The sequence below is a fragment of the Arachis hypogaea genome, chromosome 4, assembly GCF_003086295.3.
Source record: "Arachis hypogaea cultivar Tifrunner chromosome 4, arahy.Tifrunner.gnm2.J5K5, whole genome shotgun sequence".
Lineage (NCBI taxonomy): Eukaryota > Viridiplantae > Streptophyta > Magnoliopsida > Fabales > Fabaceae > Arachis > Arachis hypogaea.
Genome location: NC_092039.1, coordinates 84,128,794 through 84,148,302, shown reverse-complemented (window position 1 = coordinate 84,148,302; position 19,509 = coordinate 84,128,794). Strand labels below are relative to the sequence as shown.

The 19,509-nt window shown below is 36.2% G+C and overlaps 1 protein-coding gene across 2 annotated transcripts; it reads right to left on the bottom strand.

Annotated features, from left to right (window-relative positions):
• Positions 1-12,918: 12,918 nt before the first annotated feature.
• LOC112796912 (transcription factor bHLH155) lies at positions 12,919-19,181 on the bottom strand. Of its 2 annotated transcripts, XM_025839589.3 has the most exons (11): positions 18,906-19,181; positions 18,193-18,698; positions 17,231-17,428; positions 16,432-16,522; positions 16,295-16,336; positions 16,011-16,070; positions 14,620-15,666; positions 14,419-14,520; positions 14,012-14,143; positions 13,523-13,648; positions 12,919-13,418 (listed from the first exon to the last, which is right to left on the bottom strand). In XM_025839589.3, the coding sequence occupies exons 2-11, from the start codon at positions 18,291-18,293 to the stop codon at positions 13,329-13,331; spliced, it is 1,989 nt and encodes a 662-aa protein (XP_025695374.1). In that variant the 5' UTR covers positions 18,294-18,698; positions 18,906-19,181; the 3' UTR covers positions 12,919-13,328. The 2 variants fall into 2 exon arrangements, with proteins under 2 accessions (XP_025695374.1, XP_072091780.1); XM_072235679.1 differs by lacking the exon at positions 16,011-16,070 and having other exon boundaries at positions 18,906-19,178.
• Positions 19,182-19,509: the final 328 nt, after the last annotated feature.

The window sequence follows — 19,509 nt, the reverse complement described above, 5'->3', positions numbered from 1 at the left end:
ATGCATGAATACACAAAATAATGGACATAAAGAATCAAACAAATCAAAGATTACATTCATGGAAAGAGAATAATGCACACAAAAAGGAAAATAAGTGGTTATAAGATGTAACCACACCATTAGGCTCAAAACTCACTTGCTTGTGTTCTTAGCTCAAAAACATGATCCACAAGATATATAATTCAAGCAAGTTTAATGAAAAGTTTTCACTCAAATCAATTGGTGCCCTATAGATAGAAATCTTGAAAAAATTTCATTATTTTGACTAAGCTTATTGTGTATACATATGCAAAAAAATAAGAAAATGAAACAAAAATCCTAAGAGATCTAAAAAAATATGAAATGCAAAAGTGTTGAATTTAGAAACTTGTCACCCAAAATCACCGATCGGTCAGACGACCTCCCCACACTTAAAAGTTTGCACCGTCCTCGGTGCACTCAAAGATGAGCAAGGGGGTACGGCGACTCTCCGGATTGCTGCGTGTTCTTAGTTTTGCTTCCATGTTTGCTTATGGTGCATTCAGCATAAAAAACAAAAATATAACACCATAAGAAAAGAAGATATAAAAGCAAGGAAGCATACATTGTTGGAATGAAGTAAATTGCCAGAAATGAGTGAGTGAATTAGTGTGACATTAATGACAAATAAGGAATGTGAATTCTAAATTGCGTGGTTTAGAACCCACATTAGCATAAAAGCTATGTCACAAAAGAAGCATGCACTTTACTCATTCTAGTATGCTTGAGATGCTTTAAGTGAACTTGTAAGGTAAAACAAGCATTAAAGAAGTATGAAAGCATTCAAGCTAAAGTATATGGATGCATATGATCATGAAACACAATGCATTAAGGTGAATGCACATCATCATCCATCAAGAAATTGCCTAATCACAGAATAAGGCTCAAATCACATGGTGGCCAAATCATGCAATTCAAAAAGAGTTACAAGCTCGAAGGCAATTTGCATCACTTGGTATTTTTCAAAAGGTAAGCATAAAAAACTCAAAACCAAGTAGCAAAATATAACCTCAACGATAGAATCCAACAAAGAATATTTAAAACAATTATGCTAAGATAGCATTCAATTAGTAATAAGCAGCAATATATGGTAAGCAAAATCCATAATCCAACACTTATAATGGAAAGAGAGAAAAATGAAATGAAAACTAAACTAAAACTAACTAATTAACTACCCTACTAACTAATTAACTAACTAAAATAAATGGCTATCAATTGTGTTTGGAAGTGTTGGACGGGGGGTAGAAGAATGGAAGAAGAAAGGAGAAGGAAAGAAATGGAAAGGAGGGAAGAAAAGAGAAGTGTTGAGAAAAGGGGATCCGCGCGTACGCGCACATGGCACGCGCGCGTGCGTTGTGGTGCAATGGACCCGACGCGTACGCGTACAGGGTGCGTCCGCATCGAAGGATTATTCCGAGAGTGGTGCGCACGCGTCATGTGCACGTGCACGCGAATAGGTTTGTGCCAAAGGCACAACGTTGGCGCGGCGCAGGCACAACTCTCTGGAAAATGCATGGAGGGTGGACTTCTCAATCCATGCGTACGCACGCATTGCGCGCGCGCGTGGATGGTCCAAAATGCTTGATGCACGCGTACGCACGCAGTGCGCGTACGCGTGGATGGTGCTCTGTTTTTCAAAAATTTTTGCTATGTTTTTTTTTTTTTGCACCAATCCAGGCATTCCAAACCTCCAAACTGCTACCAAAACACCATAAAACCTTATTTAACATATTATACTACCAAATATACTCAACTAACTAATCAAAACATGAATTTAAACTAATTCTATCAATATGTACAAAAGAGAAAATGAAAGGATTTTACCATGGTAGGGTGTCTCCCACCTAGCACTTTTGTTTATTGTCCTTAAGTTGGACTTATGGGGAGCTCCTCTCAAGGTGGCTTGTGCTTGAAGCTATCCTTGAACATCCACTAATGCTTGAATCTCCAATAAGCTCCATTCTTCAATTTTAACATCTTCAAGCTTTGATGGAGTTTCGCACAAGCTATGAGCTCCCAAATTTGATTTTCCTTGTGTGATCCGGGGTCCCACACTTTGTTTTGACACCCGTCCTCGAGTTGGTCATCATTATTCCATCTGGGTGGCATGGCCTTGAAATTCTCAAAGAAGCTTCCAAACAACTTCCTAGACCCATGCAATTTGGTTCTACACCAACCATTGCTCTTGAGTTTTGAGCTTACAACCGTCATAATCTTAGAATGATGTTTCCAACCACTACACAACTCTTTCCTACTCTTAACTCCACAAAGAGCTCTAAGTTGACCATCATTTTTGATTAAACCATATTCAAGTGAGAAATTAAAGCTTAGGGATAAGAGTTTTACCCACTTGAATGTGGTGTTGGGTGGTGACTTGGGAAGGGGTGGTCTCAATGATCTTGCAAGCTCCACTCCCTCGTGCTCTTTCTTGACTATCTTCACCTCTTCACTAGCTTCTTCAATTTCAATCTTTTCCCTTTCATCACTTGGCTTGGTGTTGTCTTCAAGAACCTTGATTTCTTTCCCAATGGGAGGTGATTCAATTTTGGATAGGAATTCATTGATGAATAAATCCATCTCTTGATCAACCTTTTCATATTCTTCAATTTCAATATACACCATGCCAACTTTTTCCTCTTGGTAGCTCTCTTTCGATTCACTCTCTTTCGCATTGCTCACCAAGGGTATGGGAGGTTGTGCACACTCTTCTATAATTTCAACTCCATGTCCAATGGGGGAGGATTCGATTGTAGATAGAAATTCATCCATGATTGAATCCATCTTTTGATAGGCCTCTTTTAAGTCTCCAACTATGACATGCCTTGGAGGTTGCGCACCCTCTTCAACATCAATATCAAGCTTCTTGGAAGAGTTCTCCATGATGCTACATTCCCATGGACTTTCAATATCTCCTAAATCTTCAACCACTTCTTCCTTTTCTTCAATGATCATAGGCTCCTCCAGTTGTTCTAACACAAAATTTGACTCCTCCTTTTCCACCGAATTTTCCAATTCCTCCTTCATGCTTTGCTCTTCTTTTAACCTTTCACATGTGGTCCCGGAAGTACCTTAAGTCTTCAAACATTGGTGGGCTAAAGTATGCACCACCTTGGTCAAATTGGTCACAAACTCAAGTGTATCCCGCTTCATGACTTCTTGTCCTTGAAGTAACAAAGTGAGAGGATCGTCTATTGGGGTTTGGGGTGAGTAAGAAGGTTCATTATTTTGGATAGAGGGTTCATGGTAGGAAGGTGGTTCTTCTTCGTAGAATTGTGGAAGTTGTATGTATTGAGGTGGTTCTTGGGAGTAATCTTGATAGGGTTGTGGTGGTTCTAAGGGTTTTTGCTCATAATGGTCATAAGAGTATGGTATGGGTGCTTGGTCATATGATGGATATGGATCATAGGGCGGTGTTTGGTAATGAAAGGCTTGTGAGAATGGTTGAGGTTCATGTTGAGGATGAGATTCATAGGCATATGATGGTGGTTGTTGAGTGTCACAAAAAGAGTCATCATAGCCGTTAAATTGACATGCATTAGGATGGAAATTATACCTATAAGTATCCGGAGTTTGTTGCCAATAGGAGTGATCAATTCCTTGAGCCTCCTCCCATCTTTATTGGTTCCATCCATGGTACATGTTGCCATTAAAGTCCACATTACCTACAACACAATTAGAACCAAACTCAAAGCCAAAGTGAGAATTCATAATGAGAGAACAAAATAAAACTAACAAAAATTAAGAAACAACAAAAGATAAACCTATTCACAATATTCACATATGTACAATAACCAATAACATAACACCATTGCAACTCCCTGGCAGCGGCGCCATTTTGATGATTGGGTTTTTGACGGTATAGAATTTCACAAATGGATTCTCGTTGCAAGTATAGTTTCTAAACCAATCAATAATCCTTTCATACAAAAAGTTGTTTGTCACTAGTACAAACCCCTAATTTTATAAACCGAAGTATTCAAACCTCAGGTCATTCTCCCTAGAAATTACAATAAAGTGCCTTGTTATTGGTTAGAAATGTGTTTTGGGGTTTTGGATAAGAAGCATGAAAAGTAAATGGCAATGAAAATAAACTAACAACTATAAAAGGCTCTTGGCAAGGTATGAAAATTAGAAGTCCTATCCTAGTTATCCTTCTCAATTGTGATGAGAATTGTTCATTGCTACCACTTAGTTAACCCTTACTAAATAAAGGAAAGTCAAGTGGATGAATTGACTTGAGCCACAAGTCCTAGCCAACTCCCAAGGAAAGACTAGCTTTAGTGCACTCCAAACCAATTAGCAATCTCTCCAATTACCAATCAACAAAGGAATTAGATAACTCAAGTGTCACTAATTACTCTACCTAGGATAAGAGGAACAAAATCTATACTATATCTAGAAGAGGCATTTCAACAAACACATAAAAGGCAATAAAAGTAAACAACATAAATTGCAAGAATTAAAGAGAGATCTAACTACAAAGGCAAGAGATCAACAATAGAAAAGAAAAGAAGAACAATTATTATGAATTACCTCAAATTGCATTATTGAAAGAAAATGGAAGGAACAATAGTAGTTCTACAATAAAGTATAAGAACGACATAGAAGAGATTACAACAAAAGAATAGAAGAAGAATGAATCTAACAACAAGGAATTGAGAAGTAGAAGTAGAAGAATGCATGAATTAAAACCTAGATCTAAGAACTAAACCTAATCCTAATCCTAATTCTAGAGAGAAGAGAGAGTTTCTTTGTCTAGAAACTAACTCTAACTAATCCTAATGTGTAAAAATGAATCAATCCCCCTTTTGCTCTTCATTATTGGCTTTAAATAGCATTTCTGGTGCCAAAGTTGGTTAAGATTGGGCCCCACAACCCTTGAGAATTTGTTGGTCACGTTTTCATTAAAAAATCATAAACCAGCACCGACGCGTACGCGCACAGCACGCGTACGCGTCCATGGGGTGATTCGCAAGGTGCGCGCAAGCGCCAGGTGCGCGCGCGCGTCCATGGGTGAGTTCAACTTCTTTGACTTTTCATGATTTCTCTACTTTGCATGCTTTCCCTCTTCACTCCTTTGATCCTTTCCTAGCCTTTTCAATCTGAAATCACTAACAAACATATCAAGGCATCTAATGGAATCAAGGAGAATTAGATTTAGCTATTTTAAGTCCTAAAAAGCATGTTTTCACATCTAAGCACAAATAAGGAGACAATCACAAAACTATGCTAATTCAATGGATAAATGTGGGTAAAAGATGATAAAATCTCTTAAAATCAATACAAGATAAACCGTCAAAACGGAGTTTATCACCGCCCTTCCCCTCTCCCCTTTCCTTCTTCCCGTTTTTCCCCGAACCCTTTTCTATCTCTGTTTTCCTTTTCCATCATGGAAAAGAAACGCTGCTGCTGAGTTAGGAAGAAGGGGATTTCGGCTGCAGCTCGGGCATGGGGAAACAATGTGTTACCGGGTCATGGGTTAGGGTTTAGGGTTAGGGTTTCATTTTCGAAAAAATTAGGGTTAAGGGCATTTTAATAATTTCACTTAAAATATGGATAATATAGTAATTAGAAATAAATTCTAATCCAACAAAAATTAATGCATAAAAATACTATTTGCTCATCAGTTTTACAAATTATTTTCAATAAAATATCCCAACCAAATTACTTAGAAATAATATGCTTAATTTCTTCATTTTTCAAAATAGTAGTTTTAATATTTAAAATATTAATTATTTAATCCAAACCATATAGAAATCTTTATTATTTCACAACTACCAACTTTATAATTTAAATATAGAAAATAATCCAATAATTATAAAATTGGATAATAATCATAACTCGTCTCAAATTCAATAAATCAAAACTTGCCTTAATTATCTTTAATAAAATAGTTTATGAAATCAAGGCTATAAATAACTATATGATTTAAGACTTGATCATGATAAGACTTTTCAAAAGTTATGGGTCTTACAGCATTACTTGTCTCTGATTTCAAATTCCTTATTTTTGGGCTGATGGAAGAAATAAGAAGAAAGACCTCAGCTAGCCCTAGATTTAAGAAGATGACTTTGTGAAATAAACCTTAGTTTAGAAAAAAACAGAGCTGATAAAAATAGAAAAATCACTTCAGAGTGCAAACAAAGAGAGAGAACCTGAATTGAGAAAAGAGTAAAAATCTCACAACAGAGTTTAAAGTCTTTGAAGCATTGCACCTATACTAAAGGGAGTACTTCGCCAAGATAAAGAACAATATTTTGAGTTCGGAAGATAGGTTTAGCGCATAGAGTCAAGGCTGTGAATCATCATCTCCTTCATGGTTTACTATTTATATTTCTGTTTCAATGTTGTATCTTTCTTTGTATTCATTCAATGGTAAAAGCCAAGAGTAATTTCAGATTTCTTTTGGTTGTATTTCTGTTTTATGTCATGTACCTGAGAGGTATCCCTTGCTAAATTGGGTAAGCACTTAGTGTCTTGAGTCTAGGTAGTTACATAGCCAAGTCAAGTTTATGTTGAAGCTTGATGTGTCTCGGATAGGATTATGTTGAGTCCTTGGGATTGGTGTATGTAATACTTGGATAGATAGTGAAAATTCCACCAACGTTGTGGTGGAGACTAGATGTAGGTTGCATTGCATTAGGCAACTGAACCAAGATACATGGTTGTGTCATGTTCTTCTTCTCTGCTCTGATTCAATTTTTCACAATTTATGAGACAATGAAATTGTCTCCTGCATAATTCATGCAGACCAAACAGAAGCTATGTTGTAAGTTCTAGTTTTGAGGCTTTATTAATCAAGTTAAAAGAATGCCAAAGATTTTAACCCCCTTTCTCTAGGCCATCAAGAATTTTCAACCCTCATCCTCTCAATCCCTCATATTCCCTAATAATATATCTTTCCTTCAAAAGCTAAGAGGTTCTCCATTCTCTTCCGCCTCCTTAAGACACCAGTCACCACTTTTGGGATTTTCTGCGGTTTTTGTTACACCTACCCCCATTGTCCCTGCTTTTGCGCTACTTGACTCTTTATTCGCTCCTCCATTTTTATTTGCGACTGTGCCACTAAGCGTCATCTTTGTTTCTGCCAAGATGATATTTATTGAAATGAATCTCCACACACTACAAGAAAAATACTGAATACCGTTGGATTTACCGTCGCAAAGAAACGTCATCTTTACCGGCAGTTTAAGCGTCAAATTCGTCATGTCAAAATATTACCAACAGATTTTCATTTTTGACAGTAATTCACCAGTAATAATTGGAGGAAAAATAGAAAAAATAAGCGCGACATTTAGGATCGGGTTTACCTGCGAAAAAATTTGACGGTAAACCCACTTAGTAGAACGTTGCATTTTGGTAACCCGCAATATGGTACCATCGAATTTATACGCCAATAAATCTGACGATAATTGTGCCCTAAATATGAACTGCAAACCCTCTTTTCCCTCATTTGAATTTGGTAAGGTCCCACATCGGTTGGGGAGGGGACGAAGCATGCCTTATAAGGGTGTAGATACCTCTCCCTAGCATGACGCGTTTTGACGAGTAAGTGTGGGGGACTTCGGCTTTCATCCCTATCGTCAAAGGCAAAACCGTGAGGCCTTGTGTGCCAAAGCGGATAATATCGTGCTAGCGGGTGGTCTGGGCTGTTACAAATTTCACTCTCTCTATCCTTCTCGCCTCCCACTCTCTCTCTACCCCTCTCATCTCTCCAGCATCCCCCACTTCTACGGAAACCCCTCCAACACCAACAGCCCCCTCCTTCTTCAGTGCTATTCATCATTTTTGTTGTCATTGTCGCTGCTGCCAAATTCTGCCACCCTCTTCATCTCGGCACTAGTGCTCTTCTTTAGGTAATACTTCTGAACTTTTCTTTTTCTAAAATAGGAATAAAATTTGATTTGTTATTATAATTTTGGTTCTAATTTATTATTATAATTTTGTGTTCATTATTTTGGTTCTGATTTGTTATTATAATTTTGGTTCTGATTTATTATTATAATTTTATGTTTGTTATTTGGTTCTGATTTATTTTGATTCTAATTAAAACATATTTTGAGGTGTTGTTGATTAAGTTATTAGTTTGATGATGAACAAATTAAAACACCTAAGTAGAAAGGAAATAAACTAATTAGTTAACTAATTAAGTTATTTTAGATATGTTGTGGTTGTTTTTAAGATTTAATTTATGATTGAGGTTGGTTAGATTTGTGAAAACCATAAAGGTGGATATATGTCCAACTTTACGGAAGGTTATGCTAAATTTTTTTCCAAATAATATAAATGTACACAGAATTTGTATTGTATTTGCTTATTTATGTGATTTAAAGTGTCTATAAATTTTATCTTTGCTATTACATTATTTTTGTGACTAGTGTTAATTGATATGCTCTTTGCAGACATGATGAGAAGTAGAGGTGTCACGGATCGACCTCGTAGTTGTGGTAGAGGGAGGGATTCTACTGGTACCCCTGGGATTTCTCAGTCGTCCCCCTCTACTCCAACTACCCATGTGACGTCACGGGCAATGGGTGCATAGGACCAGCCGTTCATCATGGCCCCTAACCCCAACTATGTGGCTCCTACTATTGCACCACCCTTGCAACCAAGAAGTCATATGTCTGCTTCATCAGAGTAGACTCCTCCACCAGCCCCATCCACTTAGCAGCGCACTATCTCAACGCTGCCACCTCCAATGACAAATATCGCGGTGCCAAAATTCTCTCACGAATCCCAGCCAGATGCCCCTCCACTACCTGTCATCGTATGGATGATGATTTGTCCTTATGGGACTTCGCCATGAGTACTATTTTAAGTCTTTTATATGCAAACCATTTTAGTTGGTCAGTTTAATTTAGTTATACTCAATTTTCTAGTTTTAATGGATTTAGGTTGTTAAGATAAGTTCGATTTAGGTTAGTATGTTTGAACTATTTATGTTTGATAATTCTTGATTGTTGATAGATGTTGCTACTTAAGTAATATAATGGCATATATATGAAACTACTAATCTTAAATAATTGAACTGTTTATTATTGATTGATGGATGTTGCTGCTTGATTCTTTATTCTTGTTTGTTGATTGTTGATAGATGTTGCTATTTAAGTGGATTGTTGTTGGATAGAGTTTTTGGCACATTCTAGTTATAGATAAAACTTTTCTGAAATTTCTAAAAAACTCTAAATATAATTGAAGTTTATAGATTACTTCAAATAACTTTTTAGTAAACTACTAATCTTAAGATTTTTATTGATAGGTTTAAACAAATTAAAAATGCATGTACATAGGAATGTACTAATGTAATCAAGCTGATGTACGACCACCCATGGCCAAGCTACAAGAAGATTCCAACTGAGACCATAGAGTGATGGTTTAAGAAGTGGGCAGTAAAAACTCAACATATTCAAATCTTAGTTTATATCTTCTATTTTGTTTAATTATGTATTTAATTTTGATTAACTCGTGCTTAGTGTTCTTTCTACAAAAGAAATTTATATGGGACATGACTCACAATCTCATGATCTGGAAGATCTTCGACTATCGAATGGTTAGGCGGCTTCAGCAGATGTTGGAGGACATACGTGAGCACCACGACCACCTCACTATTTGGCTCTGCTCGGACATTAAGAAGGCACTGTACGTGTGGGAGAGTGATGAGGGGTTCAAGCATCGCCGTCTTACTAATAGAGTTAATAGGGCATCGGCCAGGTCATCGAAGTATACCGGTGGGTCAGCAACTTTCATGAAGAAAAAGGCCAAGCTGGTAAGTAACTTGTTTCATTTTGTTATTAAGTTCGTTTAATCATAATATAATATCATTATTACTTGACTTAACATGTGGTTTCAAAATGTGTAGTCTAAGTCGTTGGATTATGAGGCGACGATGGCGGAGACCTTCAAGTATACTCACACGTTGAAAGAGAACAAGGTAAGATTTTCTTATCAGCGGCTGAGGATTATTATGTGAGTAAACATATTGTGATATACCATTTTTAAATTAACTGCAACCCTAATAAAAAAATATGTTACACAGGAGTCCTACACGCAGAGATTGGAGACCGCAACCTAACAATCTCAACGTACTAGAGACGACAGCAACAACTCCGCTGCATCAGTCGTCGATCCTGATAGGTTTTGGTGCGAGGCTGCATCTGAGCTGTACAAGAATCGCATGTACAGGCTGGGATCATTCTTCGCCGACAACCTCCGTACATCCACGTTGATACATTCATCTGCCTCTACCACTAGTCGATCTGTCAATCCTGAGGATGGCGTCGATTTGAGGGAACAGGTGCTGCTCCTCACCTAGAGCCTTCACTAATAGGCTCAGCAGCTACGGGAATCTGAGAAAAGGTATCAGGAGATCCTCTCACGTATGACAGACACAAATGACCTCGAGCGGGAGCTAGAGCGGCTTCAGCGGATGGAGCGCCACATGGTGTCATACGAACATCAAATGCGTGTTGGTGGCAGCAGCGCGGCTTAAGGAACAGACATCACCGCCTATGTCGCCGCCAAAGCAATAGGACAAGTGGGACGACGATGACGATGACAATGACTATCAGGATCTTTGGTGACTGAGTTTTTATTTATACACAATTTGATTGTATAATATCCTCTATTATTTGACTTTTCATTTTATTTGTACACTTCATAATTTAACATATTTGGCTTCTATTATTTAGAATTTGACTACTAATTGTGCAAAAAAATAAATTTAAATAAAAACTTAGAATTTGACCACTAATTTCGTAAAAAAAAAAAGAAAATTGAACTTACCGTCAGATTTTAGGGGGAAAAATTCGACGATAATCATGCGGGAACAAAATAGTTTGGTGCCAAAGTTACTGTCGAAAAAAATCTGCCGGTAACTGGCATCAGATATTCGTAGCTTAAAAAACTGATTCCACTGCTAAATTTGCTACAACTTACCAGTGAGGTTTATACCATCAGATTAGATCCGACAAAAAATCCGATGGTAAATTTATTACTCGTGGATTATTTTCGTTTTTTCGCTGGTAAATTCGACGACACTCAACGTTTTTCTTGTAGTGACAACCACCAAGCTTGCCTAAATAGCTATGGACGTCCATCCCTTCCAGACAAAAGCTCTGACTCATGCTTCTGAAAAACGAAGATAGAACGTGCGAGGGCGGTAGTGGGGTGTGGGAGGACTGCTGCGCTGCTTCTCTTCGATCTCGCCATGTTGCTTTGCTTCTCGTCATTCTCGCCGAGATGCTTCTCTCCCTCGTCGTGCTGCTCGTCATGCTTCTCAGTCTCGATCATGTTCTTCTACTTCTCGCCGTTGTTGCTGAAATTCTAGTAGGTGAATTGAGTCCTCTTTGCTGGGTTATTGTTGTGTTTTGTTTATTTATTAATTTGCTTAAGTAAATTTTTTTAAATTAATGTTAATCTGATTTTTCAATTTATGTGTTCTTGCTATGAAGGTAGAAAACTTTCTATGAGGATGAAAAGTAGAAGAGTGTGATAAGAAGGAGAAAGAGAGAGAAAGAGAGAGAGAGTAACAACTTTAAGGATATTTTTGTCTAAAGGACAATAAGTTTAACGTTGAGGACAATTTCAAACGCAAAATAACGTTAGAGACGATTTTGAATTTTAACTAAAATTATAGGGACAAAAATCGTACTTAATCCTAATAATATTTATATAAAAACACGTGTCTTAAATGAATGAGAACAATGTGATTAAGTTTGAGGGGGGAAATGGAAAAAAAGGAGAATAAATGAGTGCGAATGTAACTTTATAAAGATAAAAAAGTGAGTACAAGAACATGATAAAATAGGTTTTATAACTCATCGTTTATAGATAATATGTTAGCAAAAATATAGAATAACTAAAAATAAACATCAAGTAATTGAAATTGAAGCTAGGTTGTACCACTTTAACAAAAAATTATAATATCACATAATAGAAAAATTTTAAATGCTTGAATATAATTGTGAAACTCTCAGTTTCTCTTCTTATCTTTATAATTATAATAGAGAGAAGAAAATATAAGAAAAACTGAGACCTTAAAGGAATTAGAGTAAAGTGATAATTACATTTTTAAGGATTTTGACCTCGAACTAATTAGTTTATGAAAAAAAAATATCAATTAGGTCCTTTGTGATAGCAAATACTGAATATGTATGTCCTTCTGTTAATAGATAGTACGAAACAAAATGAAATTGTTCATGTATTTTATTGTCTACAATGATGTATGTTCCGTTGCTACCACATGACCATAGAAATAATATAGTTTTAGATAATGAATCATTCTTATCTTTTCAGTTTTTATATAACGGTTATCAACTACTCTTTATTTACCACGAATCTTACTAAAGCAGGTAAAGTTTTACTCTAAAAAATATTATCTGCATGATAATCTTTCATAAATAGACATGTCATAGTAGTTAACGCTACATATAAGTACCATCATTAAATTTTACGTAATGAATTAATAGAACATAACATGTCTATCATTTGCTATTTTGAATGATCAAATTTGTACCTTTTTTAGAGACTAATTAGTCTGAGGCCGAAATTTTTAAAACCTAATTATAACTTCACTCAAAAAAATTATGATGTCATACAATAGAAAAATGTTAAATATTTAAGTATAAGTCTGACACTACCATCTTTTCTCTTTATATATATTTCAATAATAAATTAGTAAACAAATTTCCCTCTCTAGCAATGATGAGTTAATTTAAAAAATAAATGATAGTTTCTTGACCCTCTTTTGCTCTTTCTCATAATAGCACATTTTTTGACAACAAAGAATCGAAGTCCTCAATCAAGACAAACAGGTAATAGTTAAAATTCAGAGCAAGGCACACATGCCATGATTATTATAGCGATCACGCATTCTTATATCCCCATAGTAAGATTCCACCATTTTAACAGAAACACTCCCTTCTATAAATAGGACCATAATGTCACATCGCAAATGAGTAGAAAGCTAGTCGGTGACTTGCTACTCACTCATCCTCGTGCCAAAAGCATTGACTCCCATGGAGTCCCAAGTTTTACATATTCTAGTAGTTATCATACACCACTATTAGAAAGTTAAACTCACCCTCAAATATTGTTGCAACTCCTAGTTGATATATGAAAGAAAGACATCGAACTTGCTAAAATACAAGTTTTGTATCTTATATATACATATAACGTGTGGAACACCATATTGGCTCATACTTCTATCATTGAATACCATGTGACAACAGGTAAATTGTGTCTACACTTTATTCAATGATGAATGGAATGTAAGTCAAGGGTTTCGCACGCCTCTTGTGTATACATAAGGGTCAGCTTTTATATGGAACAGGGTTCTTCCTCCGCTGTAGAAGATGCAATAAAGGACATAAAACATCCATCCTGTGAAACCCTCTTGGAGCCTGAGAAAGAAAATTATATACCATAATCAGAAAATTGCTATAAAATTAAAGGGATTTTTATCAACACACAAGTTTTAACTCGAACAAGGAGTGTTTCTCGTTACCTCAACAATGAAACAAGCCCAGGCTGCGGATGAGCGGTTTTCTAAGACACCTTTCAAGATGGTCAGTTCCAGCTTCCGGATCACCTGAGCAATCTCCAAGAAGAATCCATGCTCATTGCATACCATCTGTGTGACATTAGTTGTAAGCAGTTACCAAGGGTGATTTCTTTCATATTCCCAATAGAGTGATTTTATAATTTAGAAATGTTACGTGACCCATTTCATCATGCACCAAGCCCGATAGATCAAGTGACACATTTATCCCACATCCCATCCAATTGCAGTGTGTATAAACTCGGTGTAAAAAAAAGACGAATACTATTAACACATCTCTTGGTAAAAAGAATCGGAATCAATTTTTTTCCCCCAAAAAAAATATAGAAGCATGTGAAAAGTGCTTTTTTTAGTCAAAAAGTGATAATTTTGCCAGACGCGAGACAAATTCTTGTGTGCAATGGAACAAAAGGGTAAGGTTGAAAAATAGGAGACCTCAATAAGCATGTGGCCTGAGCATTCCAGATCTTCTATCACTATGGGCCATGCTTGTTCACTTTCCAAGTCATATGCACAGCTCCTCCCTGATTGGTTATAATTGATCTTCTGCTTGCTGCATTTGGGAACCTGAACACACCATTGCACCATGTCAAAGCTCAAACGAAGAGGTGCTATAAAAAGAAATTGTACATATCTCCCAGCTATAACTAGTTATCTGTGGATTAAGGGGGAAGTGATGTAGGAATAGGCAATTCAAACTTCACCCATTTTCAGTGTTCTTTCCCAAAGTACATATTGATGTGTTAACTGCAACCTATTATATCTTTTTCTTTTCTTATATTTCTTGAGAAAAAGAGAAGACAATATTATTTATGAAAAACAAGGAATCGTAAATGTGCTACCTCTCTATGTGCGAATCTCTTAAGCTTCTCAGCTTGGCTTGTTATTTTTCTCAAGTATAGCATATGCTTTATGGTTCTCTCCAAGAGGTTGTCGATGCTACACTGCATATCACATGGCCAGTTACAGATTTCAGATACTACTAGTAGTCCAAAAGGAACTAAGAAATGTTAACCTTGGTATCGAAGCAAAAAAAGATTTACCTTTCCACCATCTGGGACAAGCTCCCTCAACTCCTTCATCCTGTCCATGATCAATTGTCTATCTCTCGGCCTTGACTTTTGGGTACCTGGCCTTGCTCTTTTCTTGTAGGTACTAGAGATCTTTGGTCCATTAGTAGATTGCAAATGACTATAAACCTTTTCTTCTTGAGGCTCATCAGTCAATAGGCTTGAATTTCCATCAAAAGATGGCGATGTAATAGCATCTCTGCCCATGACTCTAACTGCCGCCTTAAGATCACTTTTCACATCTTTCATAACCATACTGCTTTCTTCGCAACTGTTCCTGGGATGAATCAAACCAGTAAATGGCATCTTCTTGCTTACAGGGGACCTAAAACTGTTGGATATGCTTGAAGTATCGTTGCAGGCACTAAATAAATCCCCATAAACAGCATCCAAAAGATATTTCGGATCAACATCTTCAGGGTGCTCCAAACTCTCAATATCACCATGTTCTTTGTTGTTGGATATAAAGGTTGAGTTACTGTAAGTATCCACAACAGAGGTATGTTTAGACATGGAATTCCTTGTTTTCCCGTGTGGAGCTGCTGATCCAAGCACTTTGTGCAATTCAGACTCAGGGGGAAAAGCCAAGAAGCCATTCAGATCCTTGATATCCTCATAACCAGTTTCATTGCTTCCAAATTGTTGCTCTGTCTTACCGGAGTATAAACCTAATCCATTTGATATCTCTTGGAATACTCCCACATCATTGACCCACGGAGAAGTGGGCCATATCTCTTCTTCCAGATTATCTTTTGTCTCCACCTGAGACAACATTGCTGGGTTCAACCTTGTTGATGCATTCACACTAGGCGCAATTCTAGCCAGAACATCAGTTTTTATTGTACTGTTTGTGATATTGGATGATTCATCCAAGATATCCATAAAAGTATTTGTTGGGTCTGAGAATGACCAATCTTGACAATCAACTCCATAGTTCAATGCTGTAGTATTTGCTGCCAGAAGATGAATGGAATGGAATTTCTCCTTGATATTGGTAACAAATTCCAGGTCTTCAGCAACCTAAAATCTTGACAGGGAAAGAGAGCTTCATGTGAGAACATAAAGCAACGCATTCACAATGGATATACACAGTAAAAATTCTACAACTTTTGCACCGATACCAACAAATGAAAATAGTAAAACAAGTGCTTGTGCAGCAATATGCAATATTACTGGAGGAATACATGAAAAACTAGATATGCAGACCAAAATGAAACAACTTATGTAGGGCAAATACTATAGACACATGATCTGAGAAATTTGCAGCAAAGAACTTAAATGTATTTCATAGTGGAGTTTGCTATGGCAAGCTCTCGATATTACTCCGAAAGTGTTCAGGATTTAAATATGGAACACATACGCACCGCTTGAAATGAACCAAATTGCAAAACTCCTTGAGGAAGAACTGGAATCAACACAATGGTCTGTAACCAAGAAAAAACAAAAAATCTCAACTTAATATTTTCTCTAATTAGCAACATAACTTCAGACGGCACGGAATGCTTGATGTCAGTTGAGTTCTCTAGTCATTTTCACACTCATCTGTGCATGCACAATGCTTTGTAATTTTTCCAGAAATTAGAAAAGGAAATCAGTTATTCTCTTGTAGGATAAACAATATAATATATAAAGGATAGCATATTGTTACCTTGATGCCAGAGGCAAATTGAAGAAGCCATTCATCAGGACACTGGAACCAAGAACAGAATGCAGATATTAGGTATTTCAAGATGTGATGATTAACTACTTTAATTCTATGCGGAAACTGTATGGTTAGAATCTCACCTCAGGCATTAAATTAGCATCCAACCCATGGGTAAGAATGTCCTCACTCACCCAACAATGATTCCCAGTAAAAGCTACCTTACCAACAACCCTGACAGAAAACATTGAGTTGGACTTTGCATCATCTTCACAGATCATAATTAAAAATCTTCAATGGTGTATACAACAAGGCCTAGATAAGACCTTAAGACATATTACGCACCAGGCATCACTATTTGGCATAAACGACAATTTACTCAACTACACTTCTATTAACAGAGAATCTTTAAAAACTAAGGGAAAAGAAAATGCCAAAGTGATTTAAGATCAATATATATTCCCAAAATATCTCACGTTAGAATTGCAGTACATTCAAAACTCAATGTATCTAGATCACAGTTTAGAAATGACAAACATTTTTAGGACAGATGAAGAATCTTTTATTGTGCTTAAATATACCCTTTTTGTCCTTCATTAATTTTTTGTTTTGATTTTAGTCCCTTGTTTTTCATGCCATTAAGTGTGATATGCTAAATGATGATGCGCCAAATCAAAATCCAAGTCATCATTTAATAGATTCCACTTAATGGAGGAGACCAAAATGGTCACATTTACAAGACCAAGACCAAAGCAAAAATTAACAGGAAACAAAAACCAAGATGACGTATGCTTATAGGAAACAAAGCCATATTTAAGCATTTATCATTTGGCTCACTCCACTTGTGAATATCTGTGTACTAGAATAATTAGATGAAAAAAAAAAAAAAAAAAAAAACATTATCTGCAGCAAGTTTAGCCTCCAAGGAGAATAAGTTATTACCCCTCTCCCAAACTGTATTTATGATGAGACATTTCAGCCATGAGTAGTCCAGCAGAATAATCTCCTGGATCTTCAATAATTTCACCACTTGAAGAATATACCTCAGCTGGGAATTTGAAATTGATGTCATCCAACATACTCTCCGCGGCCTCATTAGTTTTCTGGTAACCATAATATCCATCTTCCCAGGTCAAAGTCCTAAAACGACAAGGCTTGTGTGATGCTCCAGAAAATTAAACATAAACAACCAGCTTAATTTCAAGTGAACAGTAAAAGTATATGCCATTTATGGAAATAAGAAGTTTCTAAATTACACCGACATTGACTTACACTGAACTTAGTTTATAACATTATATAGATCATGGATAACTATGATGCACCAAGCAAAATATGGTGCATCACACACTTGGGTAATGGTTCACTCTTATTTCCAGATTTGACAAAGATGATCTTGATCATGAGGTTCTAAAGTTATGTTTCTCAACAAGAAATTAATGAAAAGAAAATTATGGACCTGAACACAAAGATTGACCTGTTGAATAAGTTGCATTTGTTACGAATAAAAACAAGTCAAACAACTACTTGACACCTATAATAACAAAAAATGGCTCATCCAGAACCATTATTGTTGGCAAAAAGGGACTTGAGCAGCATCCATGCATGAGATCCAAAGTTCAAATTGTACCAACAAGTAGCAAAAGGAGCAGACCAAACAAAATTTAGTTAATAATCCAAGGTTTAACCCCTTTTAAAGTAACGTTAGTCCACATAAGCAAATAACATAAGGAAATGGTGAGCCATCAACAACATGATCAATTCTTCTAGAAGCACACCACTAACTCATAATAAGTTGAAAACTGTTAACTTAACTTATTGAGAAACTACCACATAAAAAGACAACTCTACTCATTTCAGCACAAACAAACACAAAAGGCAGCACAACAAATAGCCAAAGAACTTACATGGGGAAACGGTGGTTAAGCTTCCAAAAAACAGCATACTTCCACTGTGTACCATCACAAAAGCCCTTCAACAAATGATGAGTCATAGAAGTGGCTTCCATCTGTTCTATATTCAATTTTTGCTAACACTTTTGAGGAAAAATGTACAAAAATCACAGTCCAAATAACAAGTTCAATGTTCAAAGCACACAGACAGACATAAACACAAAACACCTAGCTTCCTCTGTATGAACCTCTCCCGGCTTGTTTAATCCTCAAACCAGCTCTTTTCTTGATTGGTGGCCCTATTGTACCAATTAGCAAGAAAACAACCATAGCTTGTTTCCTCCAACACAAAACTATGAGAAAGTAAACGTATAGAGCCGTACTGTCACAATCAACAATCACTATAAGGGGATCAAGAGTGCACTCTTCTGTGTCATTTTCACAAACAGGTTATGTGCATCCAATTTTTCATTAGAAGAAGAATGAGCCAAAACTGGGATTCAAGCAAGAAGAACCAACACCTGCATAACCAAAGGCCAACAAAAAGTTGGTGAAGTCAACTCATGACCTATAAGGCTATAACTAGTCAACTACAGAAACAATCACCCCCCCTCCCCCCAAAAGAATCAAAACTCATTTTTCTTTTCTTTTTTTCCTGCTTCAATTTCCTCAGCAGCCAAACAAACACATTTAACAACAAACAAACAAACAAGATGCTTAACACTTACCTCTACTCTGACTACGAAACCAAATCATTTTCACCATGCACAAATTCATTACACTCCATGAGAAGGATTATCCGATTGAAGAATCCCTCAACTCAAAGAAGAGAATTTCGATGGATAAATCCAAATCCAAATAAGGTACATAACAAAAAAGTTGAAGGAAAACTGAAGAGATAAATAGAGGGAGCAAATAGCAACAGTTTGTCTCTTGCAATTAAAAAAGTCGACAAACAAAAAATAAAGAAATGAATGCTTTGGTGTCAAAAAACTATTGTTAATGGTAACAGTAAAAGCAAGTAACCCTTATAATAAAAAAATAAATTAAATTACTCTATCAATTTATATTATTTTATTAAACTGATAATTAAATTTTATTATTAAGTTTTTATTATATAAAAATATTAAAATTAACAAAATAATATATTAGAATGCATATTAGCTAATTTATTATTATTATTATTATTATTATTATTATTATTATTATTAGAGTAAAGTATCGTTTTTGTCCCCAACGTTTGGGGTAAGTCCTAAAGTTGTCCCTAACGTTTCAATCGTCCTATTTAAGTCCTTAACGTTTTAAAATTGATTCAATGTTGTCCTGCCGTTA